The sequence below is a fragment of the Numida meleagris genome, chromosome 7, assembly GCF_002078875.1.
Source record: "Numida meleagris isolate 19003 breed g44 Domestic line chromosome 7, NumMel1.0, whole genome shotgun sequence".
Classification (NCBI taxonomy): Eukaryota; Metazoa; Chordata; class Aves; order Galliformes; family Numididae; genus Numida; species Numida meleagris.
The window spans coordinates 16608273-16628623 of record NC_034415.1 but is presented as its reverse complement, the minus strand read 5'-3'; the positions used below and the strand labels follow the sequence as shown (position 1 = coordinate 16628623).

At 36.8% G+C, this 20351-nt stretch overlaps 1 protein-coding gene across 6 annotated transcripts in view; it reads left to right on the top strand.

The window, feature by feature from the left end:
- The window catches only part of PRKACB (protein kinase cAMP-activated catalytic subunit beta), a 67515-nt gene that overhangs the window by 18262 nt on the left and 28902 nt on the right, over window positions 1–20351 (top strand). For 2 of the 6 annotated variants that reach the window (XM_021405644.1, XM_021405643.1), the window contains exon 1: window positions 14777–14996. The exons of 2 other annotated variants lie outside the window; for them this stretch is intronic. In XM_021405644.1, coding sequence (XP_021261319.1) covers window positions 14810–14996 — 187 coding nt within the window. In that variant the 5' untranslated portion in view covers window positions 14777–14809. Of the gene's footprint in view, window positions 1–14776; window positions 14997–18972; window positions 18995–20351 lie in introns of those variants that run through there. 2 more of the 6 variants (XM_021405648.1, XM_021405647.1) reach the window with 1 other exon arrangement.

The window sequence follows — 20351 nt, the reverse complement described above, 5'->3', positions numbered from 1 at the left end:
ATTTGTCAATTTGACAACTAAGTTGATAGTTGATTAGTTGACTATATCCAAAGGTGACTGAATTTCTGCTTATTGTTTATTGAATGTACAATGAAGCTAGGATGTCACAGGGAACCTTTTCCCATGGCAAAGTTCGTAGCTTGAGTGCTCAAGTTGAAGAAAGGTACTAAAAATTTGGCAGACCTGACATGGGTTTGTATAGCTACAACCTCAAGGAAAATGTAGGTTTGTGAGAAGAAAGTAGATTCTAGTGGTAAGCTTTTGCTCACCAAAAACATTAGAATGTTCTTTTGTTGAACTCAGAAGTACTCTTAAAATCTCCATTGAAAGCAAACCCTTCTGTGTTTTGTAAGAATAACAGAAATGTGTCCAGCGGTGGCACTGCAGTATGAAAAGTGTTTGCAGATACAGTTTGGCTCTTAACTGAGGTCAAACCACAGTATTTGTTGATCTTCCTACGTAGGCTTGATGTACTGAAAATCTGGGCTGTTAAACTTGGGAATCATGTGATTGTCTAAATCCTTACTTCTCAGTCGCGATGTTCCAGAAAAACAAGGCAGAGGCAATGCAATCAGGCTTAGCAGTCCTGCTGCTTTTAACCATTTCTGGATTGTTGGTGGGGAAAGTACGTCTTCTAGGAAAAATCTTACATTTTAAAGATTAGTTGGCCCTATTAAGCACCTTTCATCTGAAAATTGGCAACTAACTGCAAGTATTTATTAAACAGTTAGCTTTTCTGAAGATTTAGGCATATGGAAATACACAAAGTGTCCTTTTATAATTATTGGAGATTGGTTGTAACATTTCTTGTACCTTAGAATAATATGTATCTTCATTTTTCGCCAATCATGCATTTGAACTGGCAAGTCTGTTTCACAGAGAAAGCTATACCTTATTTTTATGGCAATTAGTATATCAATTTACTTCACGTTCTTGAAGTGCTTATTAATTTTAGCTCAAAATAGATCAAATGTACCACATGTGACTGCTGTATCATAATACTGCTTATCTATTTTTAAGTCTAAATGGACTCTGGGAAAGTACTTTGCAAACTTTGGCTTCTATCACAGAGCAGGTTTCCTATGTATTTCTGGGTAAAGTGCCTCCTAATGGGATCGTGTATTATCTGTTGGTCTTCCTGGCCACGTTTCAAGGCTTTTATGTTTATTAATCATAAAAAGCTGAAATGAAACCAGAGTGAATTGTGCAAAACCTCTTTAAAAATGAGCATGCCAAGGAAAGTCAATCTTCATTTCAGTCTTGAGAATGTTCTGATATTGTAAAGGAAACTGAGATGTATACTGTAAGTCATGAACTCAGAATTCTGTAATGCTATTTTGTCATGTGAACTTTTTCTCCGTAAATGTAGATCAACATCAAATAAATAATTGTTGTTTTCCTTTGTGTATAAGTTTTTCAAAATGTAATAAATGTCTCAAATATCTTTATGAAAAATAGATAGACCGATGGAGAGGAAAATCTTCACTCTTCTTACTCTGTAATTGGAGTCAGGGAAAAACAACTTGAAAGTTATGTAAAAGTTAGTATTTGTTTTATAATGGTCAGTTGGGATCTCATTTACCTCCTTAGCATGCAAGTCCAATTGAACTGCTAGGACTTTTCTAGCAGGATAGCACCTCACCAAATCATGGTCATGAATCTGAATAAACTTCTAAGGCAGTCAAGGATTTTAGCTTTCTCTAGGTTGAAGGCAGCTCTAAAATAAGACGAATCTAAGGAGAGCAGATGAGGTGTTACTGGAATGGTTTGTTCCATAGTTGCATCTGAGTATGCCGTTGTTTCATACACTAGTCGTAGTTTGAGCAGCTTAGTGGCATAAATCTGTGTAATTACCATTTGTAGTAATTCGGTCAAGAGCGAAGACAAAAATACCACCACCAAGCCGCACTACAGAGAAGATACCAGCTTTTAGCAAAACATGAGAAAGGAGCACTAATGCTCTTTGCAATCCACCTTACATCATCATTTGGGGTCCAGGAGGGTGCCCCTAGGTGACAAACACAATCCACAACTGACGGGGTATTTTCATTGCTCAGCCCATATGCCAAATAGTATTCATACTGTGCAGGTTTTTATTTTGACTGAAGTCTCGGATACAGCTGGAGAGAGTGCACCTCGAGGTCAGAAGATGTTTTTTAATATCACGTAGAGGTCAACATGCTAGTGGTGCTGCAGTCGGATTTATGACTTAAGCATCTCAACCAGTATCATTAGCGTCACCAGACAGAAATTAAGAAGGGCAGCAAAAAAGGCTTAAGAATGAGTGTTTGATGCGTGCCCAAGGTGTGTCTTTATTCATACCCTGAGTAAGTTACTGCTAAGTCTGAAGTAACTAGAATATTGAAAATATTCAAGTAGGTGTTTTATCTTGCATGTATGCACTGTTGGCAGTCAGTAGCTAAGTTTGGTTTAGGAACTGAAATGAAAAGAGCAGAGATAATGAGATTGTACTGTGTCAGTCTCGGGCTACAGCCTTCTAAAATTATTGTCTAAGACAAAAGTACAGATAAATTGCATATATGTATGGAGTGTTTTAAGTTCGGGTGACTAAAAAATTATGACAGGGATTGGTTAGGAATTTTTTCCCCTTCTCCATGACCAGTGGTAGGACAGACTTTTTACTTGTATGAAGAAGCTTTGGCTGCACTCTTGGACTTGTCTGTACAGCTTCTCTTGCTTCTTGTCTCATTCTGTTCTGGAGCTGGTTTTTTTGTTTGTTTGTGTTTGTTTGAAACCGTAGTTGGTATTTTTTTTTCATTTTTTGCAGTCTGTTGCAAAATTTTCCCTGTGGCAGGGGTATTCTGGTATATTCTAATATTGCACGTTCCCTCAGTTTGTATTGTGTTTGTTCCTGAGGTGGACAGTTAATGAAACAGATTAAGAAAATATTTTTACTTGATGCTGTGTGTTAACAGCTCACTGGTTATTTGTGAGCAGGGAGGAGAGCACAGTTTCCTTCAACCCATTCAGCCCATTACATCAGTAACTGATCTCTGTGTTGCTGGTGTAAATATCGCTCATATCTTCATAAGACCTATTTCAGTGTTTTGAATCAACATGTTATCTTGGGAGGCCCTGAATTTGGGTTTATTTGATTTAGGACAAAAAAAAAAAACCCAGACCTTGCTAAATGTGGCTTTTATATTTTTATTATTGTTTTATTTTTTAACAGCAGCATTTGAATTAGAGGGTGCTGATTTGAGCATATCAAACACCAAGTCATTTTTTATTGAAATGAAAGCAGTGAAATCTATTTGAAGTTTTCCCATGTTTAAACCCTAGTTCTATTTTTCAGGCCAACAGTTATTTTAAATTTCACTTATAAATTGATGAAAACAGAGAAATACATGGTAGAAATCTTTGCATTTTGAGCATCAGACCGAAATGAAAAATATTTGAAGATGTGGGGCAAAATTCTATCTAAGAGCTATTGATTGCAAAGAGATGCTTTAAGGAGTGGCAGGGGGGACATCTGAGCCTGACCCTGCTGCACTCTGCAGAGTGTGATTATGTGACCTCTCATCTTCCTGCAGGGGTGTGGCTGTCACATGGCTCTGTCCTCCTGTCTCTAGATGTACATTCATTCCCTTGAGGGAATGAAACAAGTTAGTTAAATAAAAGCTGTCCAAATGACATAAATACAGTCCTGTTTTCAAAAGTAGTGCATAGCATATATTCATGTATAATGTTGCTCGTAATTTAGTGCTCAGATCTTATACTGGAAATTACCAAGAACCATGAGCTGTGTTGTTTGATAGTGTTGAGAAGAGTTTGTAGGCAAGGAAAAGATGTAAAGGTTCACTCTGGGTTTGTTGCCTTGTTATTTTCATATCTGTTCTAGGTGTCTGCTAGAATCTTATCAGTACTGTTAGTTATGGGTTTGTTTGAAACTCTACTGATAATAAACTTTTCTTATCTGTATTTGCTGAGCTGGTTGCTCTAAGTAGAACAATATTTGTACTCGGGATATCAGCTTTTCTTGCCTTTTCATTAGGGAGAATATGTAGGTATCCATTCTTCTTTTGGTGGGAAAGAACTGTTTCAATGTGAGTAGCTACCAGACCGCAAACTTTCTAGTGACCTACAAAGCTCTGCAGTTTTAGTTGAAGCTCTTTTAATTGAAGAGTAAGATGAGCTTATTTTAGGTTAGACTTGGGTTTTGTGTGTACGCTGGGTGGAGTGTTACAGAGTAACTTAAGTTACATGCAAGTGCATGCTTGCGCAGCAAGCCTAAGAGAAGGTGGAATCAAATTTGGTGCTCTTTGTTTTGTTTTGAAAAAATTGCCAAGTTTGCTTTGTTCATTAATCTGCTATTTCCCAGAATTAACTACATACAATTTTAAATCTATGGTCTCCGGGGAAGGTGGTGATGGACATTAATGAGATGCTTTTGATAACGGCTGTTCTTGAAACTGATCTATTGATACAACTTTTCAGTTAAGAGAGTGGAGTATGCTACTCAGTTCCCAGAGTTTATGAGAGGTGTTATCCTATATAAAGCTAGAAGGTTAAGATACCTTCAGAGCTTAAAATTCACATGGTATATCTTTATTTTTATGGAACACTGTTCTCCAAAGGGGCTGATGCTGCTTGTAGACTGGACCAAATGCTGGTGTTGGGTGTAGCTGAGAACTACTGAAGCTGTCACAGTTAATGTAGTATGGACTACAGTTATATTTATTTTGATGTTAATCAGCTCATGGTTGGGGGGGTCTTAATGAATGTTTACCTGAAGATAATAAGGAGTTATAGTTAATCTTGTAGTTGTGATGAGTGAATCTCCAGAAGGATCAAAGGGACCGGTTGCTAAGCTGTCAGCAAAATCTGGATGACTAATGAAGTTTCTAATATTTCTGTTGTTTTAACTAAGGAGAGAAAGGGAGTGTAAAACACTTTGAAAAGCTCTGAAGGAAATTGTATTCGGTACACTGAAGTATTATTTTTACTTTCACAAATATAATAGGGGTTGCATTTGAGGTAAGACTTACTTGAAAACGTAATTCAGATTTAGATTCCAAGCTGAGTAGAACTTACAAGTACATTCAGCTTGGGGTTCCCGAAGCCATTCATCCTCAGAACTTGCTTACCTTTGACATCCTGTTTGCCCAGAAACCCACTAGGAACTGTGCACAGATGCATTAGACAACATACTAGCATTGTTAACCTTTCACAGATTTTCAGGAAAAGCAGGGACCAGCAGTGTTTCCAGAAGTTAAAATAATACATGATTTGCCTGATGAATCAGTTGATATTTTTCTTCTGAAAATGTTTTCTCTACAGAGGCAAATGGACAGAAATGTGAAGGAGGTTATTTACTAACACAAAAGCAGTCCACTTCAGGATAATTATTCATTTTGGTTTTCATTTCTGCATAATTTAAGTATTCTTGCTTCTATCATAAGAAGAAGATGAGGAGAGGGCTCAGTAAGTGCAATTACTCAGTAACTCCATTATTTTGATAGTTCACTTAAATGGGTTACTCTATGGTACTAAATTTCCTCCAATTTTTACTGCCCAAGACTTAGGGAATGTGGATCTTATTGTGGAAATAAGTTTAAAAATGCACACAATGTATTGCAACTGGTACCTCATTTTGGCAGTTTTCTTGGGTAGAGTTTAACTTGAGTGGAATTGGAAGAAAACCAGAATCTTCCCACATGCCATGTGACTCCCAGAAATAACAACTCTGTGTTGAGGTTGTTAGGAAGAGTTATGAGCAGCTGAGACTGGCTCTAAGTGAAACATGTTTGTTCTTCCCGGAGGAAGAAAGAAGCTTCTGGCTAGTTAAAAAAAAAAAAAAAAAAAATTAGTCACTTTTTACTCAAAATGATTCGAATAAGTTAAGATAATAAATTCAAGGTAGTAAGTCTTCCTGGTCTGCCAAATGAGAGGGATTTTTGCTTCCCAGAAACTGAAGAGATGCTATCATAAGATGGATCTTGCCTATTCAAATAGGGATATCCAAAACATTATTTTTTGTTATTGTGGTGATGTGAGCAGCAGCATGGATATGATAGTCACATCACTGTGAGGTTAAGAATAGCATATGCACTTATTAGCAGGAATCCCTCATGTTGCTAAAGGTCTGTTTAGCCACATTCTTTGTTGCCTGTGTCAGAATGCAGTCTGCAGTTGAGGTGTGCACTGAAGCTGCTGGTTATTTCAGGCACGCACATTTCTGCAGCTCCAGCTTTTTTGGTAGAGATCTCTCATTTAAGGATGAAAATACTTAAGCATCTCTAATTTGTCACAATTAGCAAATTCTGACTTGCGTATGTTTCCTGTGTTCAATTTGTGATGTCTTTTTCCTAGCAAGAGTTCTGCTGAACAGGAGAAATAAAATGAAATACCAGTGGCATCTTGTAAAAACAAATAGAATACTTGTCACTGACCTGTTATTTGATTTTCTTGATTTATTTTCATACATATTCATAACTTACTAAGTTAATTTATAATTAATCTGTAGAAGGCCATACCAAGGCTCTCGAAGCTTTTTGGCTTGGAATTGTTAGGTCTTGCATCTATCACAAGTAGTTTCTCATCATGTAGGTCTCTTGGCTTTTGAGACTAGGGTGAGAATAAAGTTGTGCAAAAGTTGAGATGACTTTCATTACTGTAAGCATCCTATTTCTGTAAATATCAAAAATAGAAACTAGTGGGAAAAAATATAGTAGAGTGAAGTTTGATAGATCCAATCTACTCGATATTGAGTAATATTAGCTATGCTATGAAAAATTCTTTCCTTTAGGAGTGTACATTAGCTTAGAGGGCAAAGGGAAGGATAACTGCAGGGTCAAATTTTGCTTGAATATTAGCTTGGGGAATTCTTTGAATAACAGTGATGTAGAAAAGTCTCACTATTTCCTTTTTATTAGAACATGGAGTTTGTGTCAATACTGTGAGATGTGCTATTGCAAGAAGCTGCTCTTGCTGGCTTATCACAGCATGAGATAAAATGATTTGCAGGATGGCTTCTTAATTATTGCTTGCTTCTATTTTCTCTTAAAAGCAAATTAAAGTTAGATACAGGAACACACAGCAATTGTATTTAATTTTACAAGGAGAATAAAAATACAATCGCAAGGCTGTGGCTTCTTGAGGATACTGTTTTAAGGAACTCCTTTTTACCGTCTGTCAGGTAAACTGACAAGCAGTACAAGTTGCTTGATTTTTGTGGAGAGTATTTTATCCATACTCGCTTCTAAAGATTTTTTCCAAGTTCTGTGTTGTCTTATGAATTCTTGTTATTCTTAAAATTCTATTAAGTACTCTAAATATTCTTTGAAGAACAAGTAAAATAGCATCTTGACAAACTTACAGGAAGAATCAGGTATACACTTAGTGTTATAAAATTTCCATCTTGAAAAGTGCCTTCTGCCTCCCTGTGCTTTAAACAAGTATTAGAATAAATTAAAAGTATTTGTTGTAATCTATTTTTTTCATTCTTAGTAAGTATAAAAGTGAAAGGTCACCTTGCTGTTTCTCCTACTGGCAGGTGTGTCTTATAATAAAAAGTGAGCTCAATTTCAAGTTATCTGTCTAAACTTTAGTTCTTTTGGCTTTTACTGTGGAAAGGATAGTAATTACTGAGAAATAAAATGCCTGTTTGCTTACTGGTAGCCAGAACATTTTGTAAACAGCAACAGAGAATGTTTCTTTTTAAGTAATTATTTTTTGGATCATAATTGATTTCTGTTATATTTAAGTACAGATGCTATTTAGGGATATATCTAGACTACTAATAAATAAACTCACCTTGCATAAAACCGACTGGTTATAAATTATGATTTATAAATGAATATGTGACACAGCTGGAACAAAATACTATCGGTGCACTTTTTTGCTACCTCATTAGTAAATATAGCCTATAATTAGAAAGATGATAGTGTGCATTATATTTACCTTCTGAAAAATCAGTTATTTGTTTATACAACACATGAATGATTTAGTACTTCTAAAATGTATTGTTCAGTAACCCAGTGTTGATCCTTCACACTTGGTTTGATCCTACTCCAGCAAAGAACATTTGATTCTGCATTTAAATGCAGACACATGAAATTTCTCAAATCCAGTATTAGTAACTTAAAAATACAGAGAAATCCTGATGTCTGAGCTATATTTGTGATGTCTGTTTGTTAATACGTGTTCTCGTAACTAGGATTCTACTTTCTTAACACAAGGATGTGTTGAGAATATTTAACAAACTTTGATATACCTTCTTGCACATTCTGCAGCCTATTACATAGGATCCAGCAGCATCCTCTCTGCTTGTAGGGAATGTAATGCTAGTTGTTCACTCCAGCTGATATGGAGGTTAGCGGTAGAGGTATACTGGTTCATTCTTTCCCTTCTTCTATAGAATATCTGATGTTGAGCTGGCTGGTGGGAGTGGAGAGGCCAGAAGGCTCTGCGGTGGTGTCTGTAGGCTAGCCATCAGGTGGAGGAATGCAGAGTCCATTTCTAATATGAGTAAAGGTGTTTGTCTCTGCATATCACATGACCAAATGTTTTGTACTTTAGACTGCACTTAATGAAGGCCACTATTGTCTTTTAATTTGCATTCAGTACTCTTTCACCTTATGAAAAAGCGTCATTCCTCCTGATGAAGTAACTTTAAGTATTTAGCTCAAAATGGAATCTGGGGGGTTCTTTTTTGTTTTGTTTTGTTTTCCTTTAGCGAATGATCTAAAATGCGTGTAAGCTTCCTGAAAGAGATATTAAAATAACTGTAGTTCCTCTAGTATTTATTATCCTTGTCTTTTACTGTACAGTACAGAATATGATTAGTAGAGTGTAGTTGTTATTGCATCAAGAATTTTAATATGCAAGATGTTAGCTCTGGTAAGCACGTTACTACTGTCCCTTCTCTACTTTCCTTTCATTGTCCCATACCAAGAATGAGCTCTAAACGTAACCCTCCCTAGGCCTCTCAGTTTTAATCATTCGTTGTTACCTTCGGCACTCCTTACACTCTTGACTCAGATGCATAATTTTTAATTTGTCCTGAACAGGAGTCTTCAAACACGGGTATATCTCTTAGGTGGCAAAGAAGTGGCTAACTCCAGGCTTCTGGAACTACTTCTGGTTGTTTGAGAGACTGATCTTTAGCATTGTTCTTTCAACCTGAGATCTCTCAGAATTTGGGCAAGAAGTTTTTCCTTCAACCCAGTCAGATATGTAGTTAAATGTCCACGTTTTTAGAGTGTTTCTTCTAATTCAGGAACTTTATTTGACTAATAAGCAGGTTTACAAATAAGGTTTCTGAAAGTTCATAAGATTTCTTGTACTTACGTAAAAGCAGATATTTCAAAGGTGAAACAAAGATTAGTAAAGATCTTTTACAAAGTTGTTGTGTAATCTTTATTCGTATTCTGAAACTGTCTAGCAATGTGACTGCTACTGATGAGTGCAGACCACAAGCACCAGTGACCACATCATCTCAAAGGAAGCTGTCAGGAGAGCAAGGAGCCATGTTAGAAAGGGAGAAATATGAATCTCTTTGGTACTCATGGCCATCTTTTACAGCAAATTGGTCAGTTTTGTGGAAGATTTGACATGTGATGAGAGAGTTCTCTGACCTCTACTTAAGAGGACTAGATTTGGAATTATGACTACAAGGTATTTCATTTCAAAATAACATGGATATGTGCTGGTAAAAAGGAGGAAGCTTGATCTGCTGCCATGGTATATGCAAGAGAAAAATTGTGTTGACTTGGATGATGAATTTGTCAAATTTTGACAAGAAAACTGACAGTGGGAGAATTTATAGTTTACCTATTAAAAAATAAGATGCAAAATACAAGTAGTGTTTGACTTTTTCATTTTTTTTCTTCTCTTTGCATTCAGTTTGTTGTTTTTCTTCCTTTTATATTGCCATGGAAAAAGAGTAAATGATATTGTTTGGCCATGCAGCCCTTAATTTATGCTTCCCAGTGATAGATGGAAGATGTCTGCTGCAATTAAGTTTGTGTACAGTAGATGCCAGTAGAGGTCTACTGAGTCAAAATAGAAATATGACCAGCATTTCCATAGCAACAACTTCCTCTTGGCAGTCCTATTTATAGAAGTGCTGCAGTCCCAGCTTTGGTAATGCTTACAGAAGGACTTTCTAATAGGGGTTAATTTTTTTTTTTAGAAAAAATGTGCGTGTGAACCTACGCTAAGGCTGTGTGGGTGGGTGAATTTTCACGTTTGTTTAACAGTTATTAGTTGTGTTTATTTTGCTGATATACATTTTGTAAATTCTCTGTTTCAAAGTGGAAAGCCATTAAATCTGTAAGATATTAGCAAATAGTGCACTTCCTTTCATACATTTAAAAAGAAATGCAAGCTAGTGACATAGTGCTGGATGTACAGTGGAAATCAAAATACATCTGCTTTTTCAGGAAGCCTTTTTTCTGCCTCTTCTCTACCCATAATTCTTTTTTGAAATATGCATGCCTGGCAGGAGTTAGTATGAATTGCATTTAATAACATAATTTCTCGTAAAAATCTTGCAGTTTTTTAGTTACTGAATGACTTTCTGTGTACTTTGTTTTATGTCCTTTTCTTTTGAGCTTTATATAACTGGGAAAAGATCATGCATATGTCACAAAACACTCCAGTTTCTTTACTACATATCCTTTAATAAATTGTAGAGCTCTTCAATAAATATAAAAGGTTGTATTTTGAAATTCAAAATGAGACAGTAAAATATTTTATCTTTTTAAAATATGTTGGCTTTGTCAACTTATAAATAATGTATTGGTCAGTGGGAGACCTGCAAAATTCAGCAAAATCCACAAGGTCTTATAAATGGAGGAGCCCTTGCTAACTGTGTGTCAAGTAATTGCTCATTCTTGTTAATAATAAAGTTAGACTTTGAGTGTTAGAAATAACTTATGCGTAAAGCAAAAGATGTACTTTATCAAGCAAACTATTTTAAAAGCAAACAAATAAACTGTCTTTAACATTTAGAGAAAAAAAATCCTTATTGTTCATGCATGAGGCTTCTTTAAGTAGTTTTTCCATAATTATGAACAAAGTAAATATGCAAGAAATGTCACAATATGTCTTCTTTACTTGTGGATGAAGGCCAGTGCTGAAAAGGAGAATGATTAATTTAAAATATTTTTAAAAGAAGCTAGGAAATAATATTTTCTTAGGAAGTAGTAGAACATGCTTAAACAGGCAAGTGGACTCAGTTTTATAAGTAATCAGGAAAACATTAAATTGCAGGATTAGAATTAAGACCTAAATATTACCTGTAAGTGATCTGAAATTTATTTTACATCATAGACCCATTTTTCAAGGCTCTGTCAAGGAATATAGTTCATTGTCTTAAAAATTCCTATGTGTTTTTGATTGTAAGATATTCGTAATCAGCCTTCATTAAACAATGGGAAGGTTTTCTAGTTCTGATACAATGTAAGGGAGTTTCAGTTCTGTGGCATTGATTCACAGGACTAAAATAGAAACATCTTGAAGGCTTATAGTTGTGCTGTAGTGTTTAATATTATTCCATTTTGTACTACCTTAAAATTCAGAGATTTCACAGTAACTTTACTTGGGGGACATATTAAACATTTTAAAATTGTAATGTGTTTTTCTGTATTCAGTTAGTGCCAGAATGTACACACAATGGTGTTACTCAGCCATTTCTAGGTTCTTGGGGGAAAGGAGGATGCTCTTCCTTAATGGTTAATTTTTAAGGCTTGATTGGTAGGGTGGAATTGCTTTGTAGAAACTGAGGAATGATGTGGCAGCAGAGATTATTAAAAAAGAAATAGTCCATCTAGCTACGTTATTTTTGACTCATTTTCAGTGAGAAGCTGGAAGTCTGACTGGGTTATACTGCTGCGCTTTTTTACCTGCGGCTGAAATATGTACTCTGGGCATCAACTGATGGGAAGTGCACACTGGCTTTATGGATTGACCATCAGGAAAAGTGTAAATGATTGTGTTGCCTTTTTCACATTGCAGCGCCACAATCCTGGTCTGTTTCTATGACCGTCCTTATGTTGGGAGGATACCTTAAGAACTTTTACTGAAATGCTGTTTATCAAAGTACCATAATTTACACATGTAATATTCATATTCATAGCTGAATCTTTCTTTAAAAAAATGTATTTCAAAATATTGCCATGGCGTAGTGGCTAGAGAGAAGTGAAAAAAAAAATTCTGCCTAAAGGAAATTCTTAATATGTCAGCATTGATTTTTGGCTGCAAGGAGGAGAGAAGTGAGATATTAAAATTCTGGCAAATCCAGGTTCTCTCCTGAGTATCTTTTAATAATCCCTTGTTGATAACCTGTTTCACTTAAACCAGTTCACCGCTGTGGTCTCAGACGACTGCGATTTCTGCTTTCTGTTTTTGGCACTTGATTCAGGTGCCCAGGTTAGCCATTTGGGTGCATTCAAAATGCTGAACTTCAGCGGACAGAGATGCTCTCAGGCAGCTCTCACGTATCTTCATCTGATGCCACAGGGTAGGTAGACTTGTGACATACATAATGTGAAGTGATGTGAATTTTGTAGGTTACCTTTTCTGTGACCAGGGAAACGAAATGTGTGAAAGATACAGCTACATTGCTATGAAAAAAAGGCACAGAATCAGGAGAGAGGAAAAAGGCAAGATGAACACACCTCCATGGTAGGTGGCTTGATTTACTGGAGAAAATAGCAAAGGTGAGAGAAAACAAGGAAGTCTCTTGGAAGGATTCCTTGGATGTGCAGAGACTCACTGTGAGCTTCTTGGGGAGCGTGGCTGGGCAGTTCTGCAGGGGCTCTTTCCAGCCCCAGAATGTTCACCAGGAGGGGAGGCAGATGTACTGATGTAAATATTTCTTAGAGTAATGCTATGCCAGCTTCCATATATCACTACTTGGTCGATTATATGTGTTATATAAGATACTCACTTTGCCTATTTGTGCCCTCAGTGGGGCAGACTAATCCCCATGGTCATCGCTAGTTCTTTTTTCTGGCAGTTTAGCCTGGAACCTGGGAGGCGTTGTGAAAATCAGCACTGATCTGAGACGAAACAGGGAAAAGCCAGGAAAGCTTAAGGTAGAAAAGGACCTGCTGTGTGTGCTAGGGTCCAGTGGAAGTTGCAGCACCAGGATCTGATGAGAGAGGAGCCTGGTCACCCACAAGACAATGTGGTCCTATCCAGTTTTGCAAAACCATATGAAAAGTGTTAGCACTTAAACAGCTGCTCCTAGGTTTAGAACAGATGCTGGAGAAAAGGAGTATAAAAATCCAGAGCATATCTAGACCTTGGAAGCAAGGGCATTTCTGTGCTTTGTGCAGTCTAGAAATGTAAGCTGCTCTGTGGAGGTAACAACTCTGTAAGTGACCATTATCAGGAAGGTGGCCAAATCTGTGAAGTCTGTCCTTCAGCATTTTTACTGTTTCATCATTGTTATAAGTTGCTTTGTCGTCCTATCTGAAAACACAGAGCTGTTATGAAATAGTTATGTAATGTCCAAGGATGGGTATCAGCTGACACTTGAAAACTATTTAGTGAGAAGTATGGTGGTGAAAAATAAGAGATATATTGTCAGCACATGTTGACTATAAGAGAGGAGAGAGATTGTGAAAAGTTATTTCAATCTTATTTAAGAATAGTCCTAAATTTTAAGAAACTACATCCTATCTGTGCTGAAGATATACATTGGGCAGGTCTCCCAGTATGTTTCCACTTTCACAAACACAAGTTTTTAGTATTACTCATTGTAAGCGTGCAAAATTACATAATTTAAATATTAATATAACATTTAATGCCACTTTCAATTTATATACCCAGTGTTCTGAGCCAGTAAGAATGATGCTTTCTGGACTTACCCTGCAGTTGAAAATATTCAGATTTCTTGTGTATGAAAAATCCTCCATATGTAATTCCACAACGCGTGCACTTTAACATAAGTAATTTCAGGAGACAGTGACTCTGGGAGCTGCCTCTGGGACTGGGAGGGTGAATGAGCTACTAGGTAAGGGTCTGTCAATGCAGAGTGTTCTGGTAGCTTGTTACTGAAAAAGTGAAAATAATTCGGTTAATTTGTGGAGTAAGTAGAGCCCAGTATGGACAAATATCTCAGAATTGTAGGGGTTGGCAGGGTAGTTGTAGGGGATCTCTAGAGATCATCAAATTCTGCCCCCTGCTAAAGCAGCTTTCCTACACTCTTGCTTATACGTTACAATGGAATTCAACTTCAAAATTATTTTTATCAAAGTAGAGAGAGATAATATATTTTCAGTGATAATAGTTTCTTCAGTAGTTTTTGCAAGCAACCCCCTTGCTTAGAAAGTTAATTGAAAACATGGGATTGTTAATGGTTAGATTACAGCCGGTTGTGTTTGCGGTGCTGGTGTTAGCACTCGATCTTCCTAAATGGGAAGGACTGCAGAATAGTCACTTTTCTTTTTTGAGGCGTGGCTGTGGTAATTTAAAAATATGTATACATATCTGGCTTCTGATCTTTACTTCTGAACAAGTTGTTTATGGTATTTTAGTATAAAACTTATATTGTAGTGTGAAATATGCGATGTGTTAAAAAGCCATGCAAAGAAGCTTCAGCAGTTATTGCTGGTGTTTTCCTACAGAATTTTTTTCAATTATCAGGAAAAGAGACTTTTTAACGGTATAAAACATTATACCATTATAGAGCTTTTCTTAACAGGAAGTAGAACTGAGCAGTGGTTAGAAAACACTGCACACAGGAAGTTTGACACATGCATAGCTCTAAGTGCTTGTGACTTGTCCTTTCAGATATTTTCTGTTTTGACTTTCTGAAAGTTGCCAGTGTGTATAGATGGCAGCTCAGAAGGAGGTACCTTGTGCTCAGTGTACCGGGACAGCGACTGCACTGCAGAGACTGGAAGGTTTTGCTAATCGCCTTTTCCATAGGCATTCAAAGGGCGGTGCGCATGAACAGAGAGTGGCTCTGCAAAATGAGAGCCACCACTTCTCTGAACTTGCTGTCCTATGGGACAAATCAAGTAAGTGGGACTTTTTTGTTGTTTATTTTACAGATATTCTCTCTTGAGTGTGCACGGCAGTTGAAGAACTTGCATGTTTGCAATTGAATACGATCTGAGATGCATTCCAGGGGCAATTTTACAATTCATTACCATAAGTTATTAATTTGAAGAATAAGAAATTGGATCATGCACAGGGAAGTGGGGAATAGTTTCGTGGGCTGGGTGGCTGGCAGGAGGATTTGACTGGTCTTGTTCTGTTAAAGCACACGTGACTTGTTTTAGCAAGCCTTCACTCCAGTGTATACTGCTAAATTACTTCCTTTAGTTTCAAATTAAATCTACTAGTTCAGCAGAAAGAAAAACCTTGTTGAAAACTTTAATGTTTAAATTTTGGATTGTACAGACGTGGCTGCACAGATTAAATTTCAAATTATGGGGCTTTTTTATTTTGTACAGTATATCAGAATGGTCTGTACAGTGGTAAACAATATAAAATTGTGTTTATTTTCAGTTGTGATGTGTTAATATGGGAATGCTGGATGTCATTAGCTTTAATTTCTTAATAATTAATGAACAATTGACTATATGCATTTATATGGACTAAATTTTTTTCTTGATTGTGTCTTGGCTAATAAAAGGGAAAATTCAGAAATAGCACAATGTAGGTGAATTGACTTTTTTTTTTAAGCAATGCATTATTTTTCAAGGCAATTATTATCCCTGTGGTTAAATACTCATTTTAAAATGTTACAATATGGTAATTGATGATAATTTTGTTCCAGATTTCAGGTTCATTGATAGATTTAGGATAGCACTGTTATTTCAATTGAAAATAGGCCTTATTTGAAATGCTTAACGCTAGTGTTAGCATGAAGAAAAGCAGCATTTGCACGTATCCCTGCTTTCAATTTGAAACTGTATATGAGCTGGGAGTGAGTCTGCTCTCAGAGGATAGGCAGTAAACATGGAAACAAAAAGTGTTAATGCATCGACCTAAAATAGACTAAATCTAGGTCTCCAAAATGAGATGGAAGAGGATGGAATAGTTTAGCTGGGAAGGTAAATGATGAAAGTGCATAAATTCTTTAGTTTCCACTTTTCCAAAGTATTTTCCACTTGGTAAAAATAGATGCTTACTTCTGTTCATGTAGAAGCTCTTTATGTAAATAACTGTTTGAAAAAAAGAATAACACTGAAGCGCTTCTGTTTATGTAACATGGAGGAAAAAATATGTTACTGACCTACTGACATTTGCAAATGTTGACCTGTTCGTCTCTACTATTTTTTCCCCTCTATTTAAGGCCAGCTTCCTTGTCTGACATGCTCAATGAGGAAATGGACTGACTTGTATTCAGATGATAAACATAGTGAAAAGTCCTGTTAATGTCACTGCTGTTTTAAGTAATTAAGCACAGTGGTGGGATGTAATTTTTCTGAGGAAAACAGGTAGCTGAATATTGGTTGATTGTTTAGCTTTGGTCTCAGGGTGACATTCTGAGTATTTATCCTGTATCTTTGTTTTCAATGTGTACATTGCTAAAAAATTAAAGAAACTCTTGGTAGATATGGCCTGCATCTACATATCAGGGTTCTGACTTCACTACCACTGTGCCTCAAAGAGTGATAGAGAAGGAAGAGCAGAGGGAAGTAGCCTTTCTGTCTGCTGCTGGCTGCACTGACTTATAACTGTATTGCTGGGAAAATGCATCATCCCTTAAAATTCTTTGTAACATTGCAAAGGAAATATGGAAGAGAGAAGGTTTTAGGGTTGTGTGTGTTTTTTTTTTTCCCTGACAAGTTAGTGTTGTAGAATTGCACTGGATCACTGAATTCAGGCTGTAGATTAATTTCACAAAGTTTAATGAATAAGCAATTTTAGAAATGAGAATACTCAAATATCTCTGTAAAACAAATAACATCACAACTCATCTATGCATATAACTGCAACTTACGGAATTTTAAATTTGTGGTAAAATTAAATAGCAGATATTTAGTGTGAATTAATCCTAAATTTAAGGTAAAAACACTCTTGAATTCCTGAAAAAAGTTTGGAAAATAACTTTTCAGATTTTTGTTGTAGTTCTAAGTTTGAAGTTGAATTGATAAAAAAGAAAATTAATATATTAACACCTTCTGTAATGCAGTATAGTAACAGGTCTGTTTCTGTGTATGTCCTTGTACAAGCAGCTACTGCTGATGCTCTGTGTTTACTGAAGGTGAAGGAGCTGCTTGCTGTCAGGTGGATTCCTTGCTAACGTGCTGCCAGTCAGCTACTACTGTGGCTTAGACTACCCTGACGTGTGCTCTGCAGCCTCAGGGGTTTTTAGTGATTGATTTTGAAACGTATTTAATGCCTTGGTTTTGTTATTTTGTTATCTATAGAACATGATATTTCAAATATGTCTTGGATTCTTAGTTAATGTACGAAGGCTGCTGTGAAAGTGATGCCTCCTATTTTATTGTGTTGGCCCACAATGTCAGAGGCAGATGTTGATGGGGATGGCAGTAGAGGTCAAACCTTCCCATCAGTATCCCATTAGATGTTGTTGCCACGTGACAGATGGCAGCAGAGGGGCAGTCTGATGTGGAAGTGCATATGAAGCAAAGTGGTGTCACTGAATTCCTCCATGAGGGAAAAAAAGGCATCCACTGACATTCATTGACACTCGCTGAACGTTTATGGAGGCCAAACAGTGAGCTCACTGTGAGCACAGTGAGGTGGTGGGTGGTGCATTTCAGCAGTGGTGACAGCAACAGTGGGTCACTTCTGCTGGTGCAGATTGTTAGGAGTGCAGCGTGCTGGTTCTCATTTATCACTGGTGAAAATGCATAACTAACAGTGGTGTCTGTGCTGAAAAATAGTGTTCTGTAGCTGAGAATTTGCTCTGTCAAACAGTATTATTGTGCTCTTTGCATCTGTTGTAGTTTCCATGGAAATAAACAGGAGGCATTACTTTCAGAGTGACCTACATATGTCAGGTGTGCTGCACAGGGCAAAAGAGATATGTGATGGTAGGCAGCGGAATGCCACTCTTCTCTCTGAGTTTCAGATGTCTGGAATGTGACTGGTTGCAGCTATGTGAAACCCAAGTTTTGATTAATTTTGTGGATTGCTTTGTTTTGTTTTCCTAGTAGTCTGTTGTTCTTTGAAAGACTGAAGTGGAGTCAGAAAGGAGAATGAGGCTGCTTGGTGTTGGTTGTAGAGACAGCGAGATCAGTGAGAATCTCTTTACTCTTAAGCTGCTATTTTACAATACAATATTTTACAAATCTGTGCAAAATAAGAAAACGTCTTAACAACTTGGAATAACAGGCATGGTTGGGAGAGGCACTACTTGCATCTTTTTATCATCTTCAGATTCTCGTAGTCTATAAGTTGCAAATGGGTGGATGGTGAATAGGAATTCTATCTGGTCTCTGGCTGATTCAACATGTCAATGTACTTCAGATACAGTGGAATTTCTTCCAGAAATTTAGCTGAATAATTGCTAGATATACGTAGAAGAAAAATTACATCTGAAATATGAAATAATGTGCAGAATACATTGTGCAAATTGATTAAAGCTTTACAATAACTACTAGTTGGGTGCAAGTCAACAGATAATTCTGGTCTAAGGTTGCCATGGAAACAACCAGTGCTTGATATAATTGAGAACATCTTAAAAACCTCCTGGTGTTTGCATGCTTTTTTCGCCCTGCCATTTTGAGTTGCTTTAGACATGAATAGGTAGCACTGGTCAGAGCAGAAGTAGTTAATGAGCAAAACCAAATATCCGTGTGCTGAATATTGATTTTGTTTTACTACTGCTATCTTGTGCTTCGCAGATTTTCGCATCACAAGGAGCTTGTAAGGAAGAGAAGCTCTCTGGATTCTGTGTGCTTGCTCTTTCCAGTTAGTGTATAGTTGTGTTTCAAGATTGAAGCACTGATTTTTGTAGAGATTAACATACTCCAGCAGTTATTGGATTAATATTAGGAGCAATATGTTTCTGAAAATTAGCTTTTCAGCATGAATGGTAAGTCTTTTCTATTACCTTTGGCACTATTTTTTGTTCTGTCTTCACAGTCAGGAAAAAATCTACCAGGTTTCCCTTTCTTGTCTGCAGAGCTGCATCGACTACAGAGCCCTTTGTTTCTGTGATCGATTTACTGTGGATTCTAAAAATGACCTGTCTTAAAGATTAGCAGTTTTATTAAACATTTTGCTTTGCATAATTGGTATTTAGCATTTGAAATTCTATTTTCAAGCTTTCTTTTAGAAATAAGTGTTCCAAATCGTTGAATAGGGCATAGAATCCGATATGGAGAATTCTATAATTGTATGCTCTATGTGTCGCTTCACTTATTTTTCTGTGCCATTCATAATAAATTATTTTCTCTGAATTGGTACAAATCAAAAAGGCCTTCTGAAATTATTATAATTATCACCTAGAAGTCTGAACTGGCTTTTGTTGTTCTTCATCTGAACCGGCTTATCCTTCTTTGGTCTTTATTCTTTCTAAATGATGGGATAGCAGAATAGTTCCAGTCGTGCATGGAAGTAGGGGAGGAGAGTGTCATTTAAAATGAGATATTTTAACGGGTGCAGTGAACTTGTCAGGCAGGTGGTTGCTTTCCAAAAACACCGTGACTGCTGTAAAGCACTTCGAATTAATGGAATTATGGAGTACGTTATTCTTGCTTGAAATATTATCCGAAGTTGTACCTAAATTTTAAACTATGTACATTCATTTCTTTAGAAAAAGATGTCGTTTGAAAATGGTTTTCAAAAAGCTCGAATATAATTGTTTTGCAGTGGTGCCATATCGTTTCAAGCAGATAATCTGGAGCTTTGAAAAATGACTTGAGAGGGTTGAAGATCGCTTATAAAGAAAAAACAGATAATAATGTATACAGAGTTTCTTTGTGTGTGTGTCTGCATAGTTTTACCTTGTCCTACAAATTTAAAGGTCTGCTTTTATGAAGATTTCACTTTTGTAGAAGGCATGAGCCAAAAAGTGGGAGGAGCCATGCCACTGCCTTATCTAATATCAGTTTGCATGTAGTTATCTCATACAAATGTTTTGAGGTCATCATCCCCGAAAAGGAAAGCATTGCCATCATTTCCTCAGTGTATATATTACAACAATATGCAGTATTGTTACATACAACAATATACAGTAATGGCTGTAAGACAAGCTATCAGAACTTTGTCCATAAATTATGAAGACCTGCGTTACAGTATCATGGCCACTGAAGTATAGCTCTGGGCAGGCTGACCTGGAGGGACAGTCCAGCCCCCATCCATGTTGCCGCAGGCGCGTGGAGCCATGAGCTAGATAGGGGGCTGTGTCAGCTCCCTACTGGCAGCTGCCCCTACGGGACTGCTCCTCT